The sequence below is a fragment of the Pseudorca crassidens genome, chromosome 2 (genome assembly GCF_039906515.1).
Source record: "Pseudorca crassidens isolate mPseCra1 chromosome 2, mPseCra1.hap1, whole genome shotgun sequence".
Taxonomy (NCBI): domain Eukaryota; kingdom Metazoa; phylum Chordata; class Mammalia; order Artiodactyla; family Delphinidae; genus Pseudorca; species Pseudorca crassidens.
Genome location: NC_090297.1, coordinates 30,443,816 through 30,457,263, shown reverse-complemented (window position 1 = coordinate 30,457,263; position 13,448 = coordinate 30,443,816). Strand labels below are relative to the sequence as shown.

At 45.0% G+C, this 13,448-nt stretch overlaps 1 protein-coding gene across 1 annotated transcript; it reads right to left on the bottom strand.

Moving 5' to 3' along the window:
* Positions 1-2,332: 2,332 nt before the first annotated feature.
* UTP11 (UTP11 small subunit processome component) lies at positions 2,333-13,442 on the bottom strand. Its single transcript, XM_067725566.1, has 8 exons — positions 13,279-13,442; positions 8,683-8,744; positions 7,363-7,465; positions 6,742-6,855; positions 6,146-6,239; positions 5,919-6,049; positions 3,847-3,957; positions 2,333-3,117 (listed from the first exon to the last, which is right to left on the bottom strand). Exons 1-8 carry the CDS (start codon positions 13,339-13,341, stop codon positions 3,034-3,036), a joined length of 762 nt encoding a protein of 253 aa, XP_067581667.1. The 5' UTR covers positions 13,342-13,442; the 3' UTR covers positions 2,333-3,033.
* Positions 13,443-13,448: the final 6 nt, after the last annotated feature.

Below are 13,448 nucleotides of genomic sequence, written 5' to 3'. Positions count from 1 at the left end.
GGGGAGACCCCACCATGTCTCAGTGGAACCACCCTCTGGACGACTTGGGACTCCAACACAGGCTTCCTCCACGGTCCTCACTAGAAACGTGAAGGGAAAGCCCTTTCCTGCCCAGTCCTTTGGGGGCCACACTTATCTCATGCTAGGGGAGCAGGGATGGAGAAAATCTTTTTTCACAAGAGTTCTACCATGTGGCATTAAATCCAATAAACAAATGCATACGAAGCACCTGTGGAGTACCGGGCACTTTCAACAGCAGCACCCTGAGCGCTCACCCCAGCGAAGGGGCAGCAGCTCCACCTACTGGGCCCTTTCCCACCCTGTCGCCAGCAATCAGTTCAGTAAAAGATTTTACTCAAAAATAAGGGCTTCCCTGGTGGCACAGTGGCTAAGAATCTGCCCGCCAATGCAGGGGACACAGGTTCGAGCCCTGGTCCGGGAAGACCCCACATGCCGCGGAGCAGCTAAGCCCACGCGCCGCCAACTACTGAGCCTGCACCCTAGAGCCAGCGAGCCACACGCCTACAGCCCGTGCTCCGCAACAAGACAAGCCACCGCAATGAGAAGCCCGCGCACCACAACGAAGAGTAGCCCCCGCTCACGGCAACTAGAGAAAGCCCGTGCTCGGCAAGAAAGACCCAACGCAGCCAAAAATAAATAAACAAAATTAATTAATTAAAAAATATATATACAGTAAGGCCTAACACTCCCCTGCTTCAATCAGAAGGGCCCTAACAGGTGGCAGTGGCCTAAGCCAGGCTGGTTGGGTCTCTGCTGGAGAGACCTGGGGCTTCCATGTCACCCGTGGAGCTGCTGCCTCTTGGACACTTGGATTGTACAAACCTGAACGACACGTGTCCTGCCAAGAAAAATGTTCTCCACCTCTGCAAGCCGCCACATTCCCCGGGCACAGCCACAGCAGGGCGCCACCAAGAGCCCAAAGCAGCCCTGGCCCTGGAGGGGTGGATGCGGAAGAAACAACAGTCTCTTTCCCAAGCAAGGAGCCAGAAGTCTGAGGTTCCAATGGGCACTAAAACGTCAAAGCCCTTGGCCTATTTTCAGGACCCACGAGGCTGGAGCCTCTTAGGTTAAACACAGGGGCAGCCAATCTCTTCCCTTAGAATCCTCGGGCCTCGGAGACAGCCTTCGGTTTAAGAGCAGCTCAGGACCCCTAGCTTTATTCCCTTATGAGTGCTCTGATCACTTCTACCCTGGAACTTTGTACTCAGAGATGGACCTTCCTGCTCCATTTGGCCTGTATGTCTACATAGCATTTGAGGACTTGTGGGTGTGTAATCTGCGTACGTGAAACCCCAGTGGTGTGTTCGTGCACACACCTGTGTTTATGAAGCCTCGTGCCTCTACTCCCCTGAGAGCCTAGAAAGTGTGTGCACCTTTGTGTGGGCGTGCGCTTCACCAGAAGGCCTGTAGGTATACCTCCACCCTCCTCCCACCTTCCTCCCCGGCGGGGGCAAGGCAGCCACAGCAGCAGCAGCACGCAAGCTGTTCTGTCCCAGGAACAGACTGCTGCTGGATCTGTTTGCTCCTCTGTCCAACGCCCACGGGATGAGTCCCTTTCCTGACTCAGGTCTCAAGTCTCCAGACGCCTCTGTCATAAGACCATCAGCATTTACTTAGCACAGCACCTTCCCAGACTGGGAAGCACTACCGTCCTGAAGGCCAAAGCTGCTAGCTTCTAGTCCCCTGGCCCTTCTTCCTGCTTTCCAGGGCTCCCAGATCTGAATCCCACTGAGTACACCCTTAGGGAACAGGCTTTCATGTCAGGCTTTGTATAAGAACATAATAGTCACAGGAATTTATTAAGCTTTAGTGACTTTTCTTTTTAAATACCTGCAGAAGGGTGCTCTCCCCCCTCCAGGGGGTGAGGTGTAAGCGAGCCTCCCAGAATCCTGCTCCTCACACATCTGCTGTAAGCACGCTCAGCCCTGTCCTGACTGGCCTCGGCCTACCATCCCTGTGTGGGCAAGTAAGGGAAGGGTGAGACTCTGGGAGGTCCATGTGTCTGCCGCACACACGCTGGCATATCTATTTCTAGGGCAAAGGCCTGTACCAAGCCATTTATAGCCTTGGAATCAAGAGCTGGCCAGGAGGACAGGAACAGACAGCCAGGTCTGTTCTGATCTGAGCTTCACCAATAAAGAAGAGGTGCCCCTGTGAGTTCTTAATTCCAAGGGTTTCTATCTGCAGCTGTAAAGTGTAAAAGAAAAAAAGTCCCTCCTGGCTAACTTATGCAGCCACCTGAATATCCAATAAATTAAGAATGAATGGGGGTAAAATCAGGCTATCCACTGGTTAAAACATTATGCAAACATTAGAAATATTTACTTTAATTTTTACTATGAGCATATATTACTTTTAAAAATTTAATGATGTAACAAAATGGAAAAGAGCTAATGATTTAACAGTAAGTGAAAAAAGTAGGCCATAAAGGTGCTTAATTACAACTACAAAACACAAAAACCAGTGCCAACCTCTACAGAATGGAGGAACTCAACCAGAATGCTCTTGATAGTCGTTCACCTCCATTTCCCTAACCTCCCAGCATAGTTAAGCATGCAACAGCTATCTGTCGTTCTTGAATAAGTATTGGGATTAGAGATGAACTCACGTGTTTTCCAAATTTGCTATATAAAAGATTATGTAACTTTTATAATGGAAAAACATGAAAGTATATAAAAATAAGACTGATTTCAGGGAATTCCTTGGTGGTCCAGTGACTGGGACCTGGCGCTTTCACTGCCTTGGGCCTGGGTTTGATCCCTGGTCGGGGACCTGGGATCCTGCAGGCTTCGCGCAGGAGCCAAAAAAAAAGACTGATTTCAACAATTCAACAACCCACAAACAATTTAGACGGGGGAAGGGGCTTTAACACTGTTCACATCAAATGTCAGATCTATAATAAATTATGGTTATAAACAGGAAAACCAAGTCACTTAGAAGAGTGGAATCTGAAGTTACTGGAATAAAAACATAAACTCTTCCACGTGGAATGACAGGCTTATCTTTAACACTTCAACGTTTTCGACGACTCTCAAATTTGTAAATAGCTGGGGAGTTGACTGTTTCTTTCTTCACCTTCACCTTCTGAGTTTTATCCTACAAAAGAGTAAAAAGTTACCAGTAAATAGTAGGAGAGGTCTGTGTAAAACAGCAAGTTTAATAAACTACCTATTAGAAAGCCCCTAATTCAGCCCGTCTCAATGTTCAAGAGCGACAAAGCCCTTTGTCCTAAGGCATCCCCGACGCGATGAGTCAAGTTCTCCCCTGGGCATCTATAATGAGGCTGGCTGTGCAGAAGTTCTTGTGAAAATTGAGAAGAAAGGTACTTAAATCATTATCTTGTAGGGCTTCTTCTCTTACGGAACCCCAGTTGAGAAAGGCAGACCAAAATGATCTGCAAAGCTGAAAATCTTGACATTTAGAGGAATGATAATATGAAAGGGGCATCTTATATTCCTTAGCTCTGCTATTTAACTACACAATGTTGTCTATTTTTAAACACCAGTGAGTGACACGCACTGTTTTATTAACCTGTTTAAATGTTACAGATAGCTGCTCATAAGCTATAAAGTTCATATGCCACCCGATCCTACCCTTTGCTGTTCCAAAGCACTGACTAATAAGCAAGCCCTTATTACCTTCTTAATCAAGGAACATTTCAACACTGTCAGAGTAACAGACACTGGCTCAAACCACTGCCCCTGAGGAGCAGACATTTTCACTGGGGTTGGTTTACACACAGCTGAAATCCAGTCTCAGTTTAGAACTTTACAAGGAAAAAAATAAAATAAAATAAAATGAAGGCCTAAGGCTCTCTCTTCTCACCAGAAGATCTTTGCGAGTCTGAATTTTCTGTGCAATAACAAACAATTTCTTCTCGCGCTCAATCCGCTGTGTCAGGCAGTTATACTGCTTTTGCCTCTCTTTCGCTATTTGCTGCAGAAGAAACACACATTTTCAGTAAAACAATTAACAGGGTAAAAATGAGTAAGAAACTGTTTCTTAATCCACTTGGGCCCAAACGCATAAATGGTTTCATCAATTCCCTCCTTACCCCAGAATCAACGTAACAAGAGACTCTGAAGTTGGCCATTTTAGGAACACCACATTCCAGAGCTCCATGGAAACTTGGAGCCTTGCCCATGGACACAAGGCTCACCTGGAGCAGAATCAGGACTGCGCCTCGAGTCTCACAGATCCCAGGAATCTTTCCACTACTACACTGAGCTGTCTGAGTGTCCCGGCTACCTAACGTGCAGGAGTGAACCAGTGCTGGAAACCCTACACAATGAGTAGAGAAGCAGAGAAGGGCCACCGGGCAGTGTGCTGGTGTCAGAACCGCGGAACTCAGAGAGCAGAAGGACTCTGTCAGTGGAAGCTGACCTGAAAATTCTCACTGCTGATGACCCCTCGAAGACCAATGGTCCTTCAATGTGGGGGGATCACAGACCTCTGAGAAACTGATGAAAGCTTTGGATTCTTTCTTGACATAAATGTATATATGTATTCGTACAAATTCATACAAACGTATATACCCAGTCACACAGAATTTCAAGGTGGAAAGAAGGTGTTCATAGACATCCTAAAGCCCATTCATGGATTGCTCACCCCCTCCAAGTTACAGACTAAAAATTCCCTTGCAAGCCACCCACCAGCAGCCTCTTAATAAAAATAATTTTGCTTTAAACAAGACAGTCAAAAGAAACAACACCACCAGACAAAAAGGGCAATCCAAACCTTCCCAACTTCTCAAAAGGTAAGATGGTGAACTATTCTACACAGGACTTCGGAACACCAATCTCTTTAGGGACTACTGCAATACTTGAGAAGTGTCGGCGACACAGCTAATTGAAAACACAACTACATGACAAAGAGGGTTATCACTAGAACACCAGTCAGCCGGCTCCTCGGCTGGAAGTGTTATCTACACAGAGGGGAATATTACTGGGCCTTGGATTTAAACAATTCACCAATTCTAGCGTAGTCTCACAGCAGTGGTTTCAGACAGCTTTTGTTTTCACTTTATTGCACAGACTGTTGATTTATGGGATTACCCAATATAATCAAACTAATTAGGGGTATTTATATTACTAAAGCAAGTTTAGCTGCCTCTGAGCTGGAGAAGCTGCTGTGAAATTAAACAAAGCTGATGCAGTGTAAATGATTCAAATCCAAACAGAACAGCTGTCTGCTTGAAACACACTGACAGCATTTTTTTAAATGAATCAGTCAGAAGTGAGAGTGCAACTCCAGAAGACTTGGAGAAAAAGCATGTCTTCTCACAAACCCAGTTACAGTGATGGAAAGCACCGTAAGGACAAGTCAATACAAAAGTTGGGGTACAAATGCAGAACATGAAAGACCTTTTGATATGCATATTCACTGTTAAAGGTTTAATATCAAAGTATACCAAATCCCTTCATCTTCAGTGTCCCCTCCTTTCTCTGCCTTTTAAAACTGTTGGCACCTGTTACAAGCATTGAAAGCACAAAGCCCAGGGTCAGAGGTAGGATTCAAATGCAGACCTAGGGAATTCCCTGGTGGTCCAATGGTTAGGACTTGGTGCTTTGCCGGGGCCCGGGTTCAATCCGTGGTCAGGAAACTAAGATCCCGCAAGCCTCGCAGCATGGCCAAAAACAAAAACAAAAAAAACCCAAAACAAATGCAGACCTAAAGGCCAGAAAGTAAGCTCCTGACCACTATGCTACACGTCCTCTAATCTTAGAAACTAAGGAACCCTTCTCCACTTCCGTTCCCATCACCAAATCCTCCTTCCACTTCTCTAAGAGAACTTAGTAAGTTTTCCAAAAATAATCATCTTAAATGCAGTAGGGAGAAAAGAAAAAAGAACCTAGATTCCCATAAACTCAGACCTGAAGAAAAATGGAGAAAATTACCTTAAGTTGAGTCTGATTGTTAACTCCTTTCACTTTCTCCTTCTGCAAGGTCTCTATCGTAGGTCTGTTAAAGACTCTGTCGACTAGTTCTGGAGCTGTTCGCAGGTGAGTTGCAATATCAAACTGTTCGACTAAAAGTCAAGACAATCCTTAAGGCGCTGTCTCTGACACCAAACAACACAGACCAATATGCTAGACTGTCCCAGAAACTTTCAAACATTTCATACCTTCCTTTTTGGTGTCAAAAAAAAACACATGCTTCTTCTGTTGCTTCCCCTGGAAATCCAGCAGATGGAGCTCTGATTTTAGTCTTTCAATTTTCTAGGATACAGAATATGGTCTCATTTTATATTGGGTTCTTCTAGGGTATCAGAAATGAATTTGCACAAGTTTAGACCATTCCACATCATTATCACCAGCCAGCAAAGAATCTGCTTCATTCTTTTAAAAGAAAGGACCACTAACATTTATCAAGCACCAACCACAGGTCAGGTAGGGGGCTAGCTAGGCACTACACAAAACTCATTTAATCCTTACAACAATCCTATGAGATAGAAATGTGGAAACAGCCCCAGGGAAGTTAATCTGCCCATAATCATGGGGCTGATGAATGGCAGAGCCAGAGTTTAAACCTAAGTCTGTCTCAAACTTGACCTCTTTCCACTCCACCATGCTGACTATACTTTTAAACCATTATCATAATTAAGTGTACTTTAAGATTGGAAATGCCAGAAGAAATCAACTTACAACTCGAGGCCAATGGATTTCTATTTCTCTTCTTAACCAACAAAAACATATCAGAATAAAGAGTTTTAGTTGTTACCTTAGCTTCTGCAACCCTTTTCATTTCTACATATTTGACATCCTGAGTTCTCATTAGTTTCAGCTGTTCTGGAGTTACTTCTTCCTTAGTCTCCTTAATAACATGAACTCCATCCTAAAATCCAAATTTAAAAGATACGTTTCCTATTAGATTAAAATCATTAATAAGTTGTTGGCATAGTTCGTGGCTGGAACAAAGACAACCAAAGGCAACATACAACAGCAACACAATGCACCAGGCCCCCAAGACACACATTCAATCCAGCACCGCCAATCACCCTCTCAGAATAGCTCCAGGCATCAGACAACTGCAAACGCATGCTGCTCATGAAGGGGCAGCTTTGCCTTTTGCATAATGACCAGGAGCACCTGACCAACTGGAGAAGAGCTAAATAAAAGCCCAGGGTCCTAGCTATCCATCTCCTCCCTCATCCTTATTTTCCTTGTTGAGTTGGAGCTCAAAACACCAACTGAGGGACTGCCCTGGCAGTCCAGTGGTGAAGACTCTGTGCTTCCACTGCAGGGGGCATCGGTTCAATCCCTGGTTAGGGTACTAAGATCCCACATGCCATACGGCATTGCAGGGGGAAAAAAAAAACCAACTGATCCATTAGGCACCCACCTGGAGTTTAACCCGAGTCATTTTATAGTAGAATTCATCTGGATTTTTTTCAAGAGCCTTCTTCCGGAGAGCTCTAAGGTATTTTTGCTTTTTCCGGTAGTCACTGAAAAGCAGGTTAAACAACGTTCATGGCAAAAAAGAAAAAAAAAAACCACAACAAGCAAACTTTACAAGCATCTAATGATACATAAAAAATGAAACTCAAAAAAGCCAAAGGAGTGACTACATTCGACCCACACTCCAATGTCACACTCCAGTGTCAGATGTTTAGCTCATCCCTTTGTGGGTCCTCTCCTATCCCTGTTCTACCTGGAATTAACAGTCCCCATTTCACATAAGTTTTACTGCCATCTACATCATTACAGGGAGAGACCCAACAAAGCACAGATTACAACTCCTCAGACGGGGTTCTGATGCAAGCTTGGGCACCGAGTGATCAAATAAGATTCAGAAACTACACGTTGTAGTATAGCATAGTGACTAGAATCGTGGACTCTGGAGCCAGACTGTCTGGGTTCAAATCTTGGCTCCATCACTTCTGGCTGAGTAATCTTGGATAAATTAGTTAACCATTCTGTATCCCAACTTAATCTGTGAAATGGGTGTGATAATAATAGTATCCCCAAAGACTGCTGGAATAAATGCATGTAAAAATGGTAACTCTCTTAGAACACTGCCTTGTCTAATGACAGCACTCAGTTATTATTATTTGCCTGAAAAACTCTGGAACCCAGAGCAATCCACTTAATCCATCACCAGCTGCTCCGGGGGCATAAAAAGGACCTCAGCTGACATGCATGGCTAACAAATAATTATAAAATATTTTGTAAATAAAGTGCTAAGGAAGAAGAATAGGGATGATTGTTTTATAAAATGTTTTCGAAGTTCATTATCACCCACACTCAGTCCCATGAATCCATCTTTCACATGTCTTCATTCCACACCACACATGGTGATGTAAGAGACTCAACAACTGGAATGTTAGACTCTATCTTGAACTTCAAGAAAAGGGAGAGAAAAAAGATTCAGCTTTTAGCTCAAACATCAAGGCAGAAGCAAACCAAAGCCACTCTGAGAAAACGATCTGGAGCAACATAATAAAAAAAATTCTCAATGCAACTACAGTTAAATAAATAACGCTCTGCCTAAACAAAGAGAGAAGTTTAGGGTCGCAGAAAAGTATCTGACAGGCTGCCAGAGCTTTGGCCATTTTATCAATGGCAGGAAATATCCCCTGCTGGACACTCAGGCAATTCAGCTGTAGTACAGGGAGGCTGTAAGCTTTTCTGGCAGCACGGCTCCCAGAAAGACTGTACTCACTCTGCACGAAGTTTGTAATCTTTCTTTTTCTCCAGCAGGCCCAGATGTTTTCGAAAGCTGGGCTAGAAGACAAAAGGGAAAAAATAGTGCTTAGTTTCCTCAGCAAACACATACCCGAATCAACAGTACACCTGACAGGAACAAGAATCTCTGGAGCGTTCAGTAAATCCACGTCCTGGCAGCCAATGTGCTATCCTGTTCCCTCCCCTCCCCCAAATGGGCACTGCCCAAGGATGAGAGGCCAATGCAGGCGCCAGAGAGGTCACAAGTGCTGCCGTAGTAGGCTTCTTGGCCTATTAAGGACAGAGAAAGGCAACAATGACTCGGCACTAAGAAAGCAGTTGCCAGTTGTACTAAAATTACTACAGACTTAATCCAAGGGTTTATAAAATACTATGAAGGGAAAACATAGTAACAGGGAAGCAACTGTGGTTAAGAGAGCTAAATTTAGAGTCTGAAGAACTGGGTTCAAATCCAACCTTTACCTCTTAACAGTCTGTGACTCTGGGCACTTCACTTAACATCTCTGAGCTCCTGTTTCCTAGCTATAAAATAAGAACAATAAGATCTACTTCTCACGACTATCCTGAGGATTTAATGAGCCTCTGTAAGTGGTAGCTGCCCGCACACAGCCTGGCACATAGCTGGTGTCCAGCATATGTGTACTGTTATTATTCTAATTTCGGTACTAAGCATGAGAGAAAACCAAGTATGACAGAAAATACTTTCTCTGATACAGAACTTGGATAGCATGAAGGTACAAGGATTAAATCTTGGTATTATCTTTCTACAAGCTATCACTACTTGAGCACTTAACCTACGGCAAGGTCAGTGCTAGATGCTTTTGCCTACATCATCATAATAGGCCACATTTATTAAGAATTACCGTTACATTTTAGAAAAATGTGAAAATATAAAATTAAAAGAAAGAAAAGAAAATCACTATAAAGAATTTGTATGGGGACTTCCTGGTGGCGCAGCGGTTAAGAATCTGCCTGCTGGGCTTCCCTGGTGGCGCAGTGGTTGAGAGTCCGCCTGCCGATGCAGGGGACACGGGTTCGTGCCCTGGTCTGGGAAGATCCCACATGCCGTGGAGCAGCTGGGCCCGTGAGCCATGGCCACTGAGCCTGCGCGTCTGGAGCCTGTGCTCCGCAACGGGAGAGGCCGCAACAGTGAGAGGCCCACGTACCGCAAAAAAAAAAAAAAGAATCCACCTGCCAATGCAGGGGACACAGGTTCGATCCCTGGTCCAGGAAGATCCCACGTGCCGCAGAGCAACTAAGCCCATGCGCCACAACTACTGAGCCTGTGCTCTAGAGCCCGCGAGCCACGACTACTGAGCCCTTGTGACTAGAGCCCGTGCTCCGCAACAAGAGAATCCACCACAATGAGAAGCCCCCGCATCGCAACTAAGAGTAGCCCTCACTCACTGCAACTAGAGAAAGCCTGCGCCCAGCAATGAAGACTCTACACTTCCAAATTTTTTTAAAATTAAAAGAATTTGTATGTACTTTTACTTTGCTTTGTAAAATCTAGGAGTTCTGACATTCCCAGAAGGTAAAAAAAAATTCCTGTTCTCGTTAGGATGAGTATGTAACATGAGTAAATAAAATTTTTATCAAGGTGAAAAAAAAAAATGAAATACTGTTACAAAGCAATCTGCTATGCTCCTTACACACAATGTCATTTATCCCCAAACAATCATGGAAAGTGGATAAAGCAGGCACTACTGTTACCCCAATTTTCCAAAAAGGGAATGAGGTTTAGAGAACAACTTGCCCAAGAACACAGACAGAACTAGTAAGTGGCAAAGCTAGAACGAGACCTATTCTATCTGGGGCCACAGTCTGATCTTCCCCACCCTCCTACACTGCATCCTCTTCCACTTTGAATATTCTCGATGTTTGAGGCAGTACATAAACTTCTCTACTGTTTAAACTTGTATAATAACTTGAGTGGAATTTTTTTTATTTATTTCTTTATTTACTTGTTGGATGCATTGGGTCTTCGTCGCTACACGCAGACTTTCTCTAGCTGCGGCGAGCGGGGGCTACTCTTCGTTGTGGCGCGTGGGCTTCTCATTGCAGTGGCTTCTCTTGTTGTGGAGCATGGGCTCTAGGTGCGTGGGCTTCAGTAGTTGTGGCACGCACGCTCAGTAGTTGTGGCTCGTGGGCTCTAGAGTGCAGGCTTCAGCAGTTGTGGCACACGGCCTTAGTTACTCCATGGCATGTGGGATCTTCCTGGACCAGGGCTCGAACCCATGTCCCCTGCCTTGGCAGGCGGATTCTTAACCACTGCACCACCAGGGAAGTCCTTGGGTGGGATTTTTAACAGTCTCCTCTCTCATCCTCTACCTTGAAGTGATGCAAGAAATAACTCAATATTTAAAATAATACCCAAGCCCTCTCTTGATCATTATTATTTTAGTTATAGCAGACAAAGAGAAGTTGACAGAGAATAGAGAAAGAAAACTCAAGGGTCAAAAGAGCAACAAAGTGGGCTTCCCTGGCTCTCGTCAATGTGTTTACCAACCTTTCCAGCATGGCCTCCTCCTCACCTCTCCCACAAAGACCCTCTATTCCCACTCAGACATGGCCATGTCATGCTCTTTGCCTCTGTCTTGTCTACGAATCCAAATCAACTACCCACAACTGTGCCTTTGGACACACTATTCAACCTCTTTAAGCATCAGGTTCCTCATTTGTATTGATACAAATGAGGATAACATCTGCCTCACAGGAATGCTGTAGGATTATACAAGATAATCCTTGTACAGCATGTTGGGCTGTACCTAGCATACAGTCAGTGACAGTTATGGGACTTGCCTCGTGGCACAGTGGTTAAGAATCCACCTGCCAATGCAAGGGACATGAGTTCGAGCCCCGGTCCGGGAAGATCCCACGTGCCGCGGAGCAACTAAGCCCGTGTGCCACAACTACTGAGCCTGCGCTCTAGAGCCAGCGAGCCACAACTACTGAAGCCTGTGCGCCTAGAGCCTGTGCTCCGAAACAAGAGACACCACCATAAAGAGAAGCCCGCGCAACACAATGAAGTCACCCCCGCTCACCGCAACTAGACAAAGCCCACACTCAGCAACGAAGACCCAACACAGCCAAAAATAAATAAATAAAATAAATTTTTTTTTTAAAGTTGACAGTTATTATCATCGCCTTCCAAGTCCAACAAGTTTCACTGTGATGCTTTCTCTCATCATCTCTCCTCTTCCCACTCATGTTCCTTATTGAGCATTTTTGTTTGTTTTTTAATTTGGGTTTTTTTTTCCCCTTTCTTTTTTTTTCCCCCCTCTCATTGGGCATTTTTTTATGCATCTCTTATAAAGTTGCTTCTTTATTCAACTTTTAGTAGCCTCTGGATTCAAAACACTTGGTCTGATCCCTGGCTTTGCTGATTGCCACCTACAGCTGTATGTCTTTGGGCAAATTACTTAACCTATCTGAGCCTCAGCTTCCCCATCTGCAAATGTAAGAAAATAATAGTACCTACTTCCACACACTCTTGAGAGATAAATGAGATAATAAGGGTAAAGCATTTTGCACTTTGTCTGGCTCTGGCACACAGCAAGCACTTCTAGCTGTTATTATTTTTAGATAGATCCACACAGGGCTCCAAACAAGGTGGCAAATTATCGATACACTACTCCCAGCACACCACTGAGCATACAGCAAGTGCACAATAAATGTCTGATAAATGCTATTAAGCAGGAAGACTGAACTGTGGTTGGGAGGCCTTAGTTCCATCCCATCCATCAGTGACACAGCTTTAGACACATCATTCTCTTTCTCTTCCCCATCTGTAAAATGAAATTGCACCAGACATCCCTAAGGGCCTTTCTGGATCAGATATTGTGTGATTCCTGAGAACAGAAGAATAAATTGATTCTGCATATATTAAATGAATTTCCACTCAATCTCTCCACACAGACACACCCTCCACAGAAGTCCTGCAATTGTTTATTCGGTCTGAATTTGCTGTTTGTGACTGGGCAAGTCAATTCTGTTCTTTGGACCTCAGTTTCCTCATCTGTATAATGGGGTTGGAAAACACCAACATTACATGGTGAGACATAAACAAAAAGCCTACGTGGAAGATCTCCACGGATCTCAAAGCCCAGGCATGATGATGATAGCACATTAATTAACTCCAATCTCTTCGGGATCAGCCTGCATACACAGCGGACAGGGCTGAGTATCTTTAGATGTGGATTCCAGTTCCAGCGGGGACACTTATTGTCTGTGTGAACTTTGACCTCAACTTCTCCAGAGAAGATCAAGCACTTTACACACAGTATCTCATTTAACTACTTCAATGAAACCTTGCAAGATAGCTTTGATTATCTCCCAGGAATAGGGACAGCTGTGCTCTCCTAGCTAGAACGACCACCCACTCCTCCCCGAACCGCGAGGGTCCGCCCCAGCCACGCCTGCGTCGTCAGCATATATTTGCATGTATTTACAAGCAAAAATCTCCGCACAGAAAAGGCCAGGACCCGCAGCTGGGTTGGTGGGGGGGTAGGGCCGGGGCGAGAACAGCACATGGGGCCAACGGCCAGCGTTCGTGGGGCCCGTGCGGTCCTACCTGGCTTCGCTCTCTGTGTTCCCGCTGCCGCGACTTAGCCGCTTTCCGAAAAGCCGCCGCCATGTCTGCTCAGTCCTGGAAAAGCTCAATAGACAACGCCGGGTCCGCACCGCCTCGTCCACTGACCCTACCGGATATAGGCCAAGCCGCCAGAGGTTTAGAACCGTCCC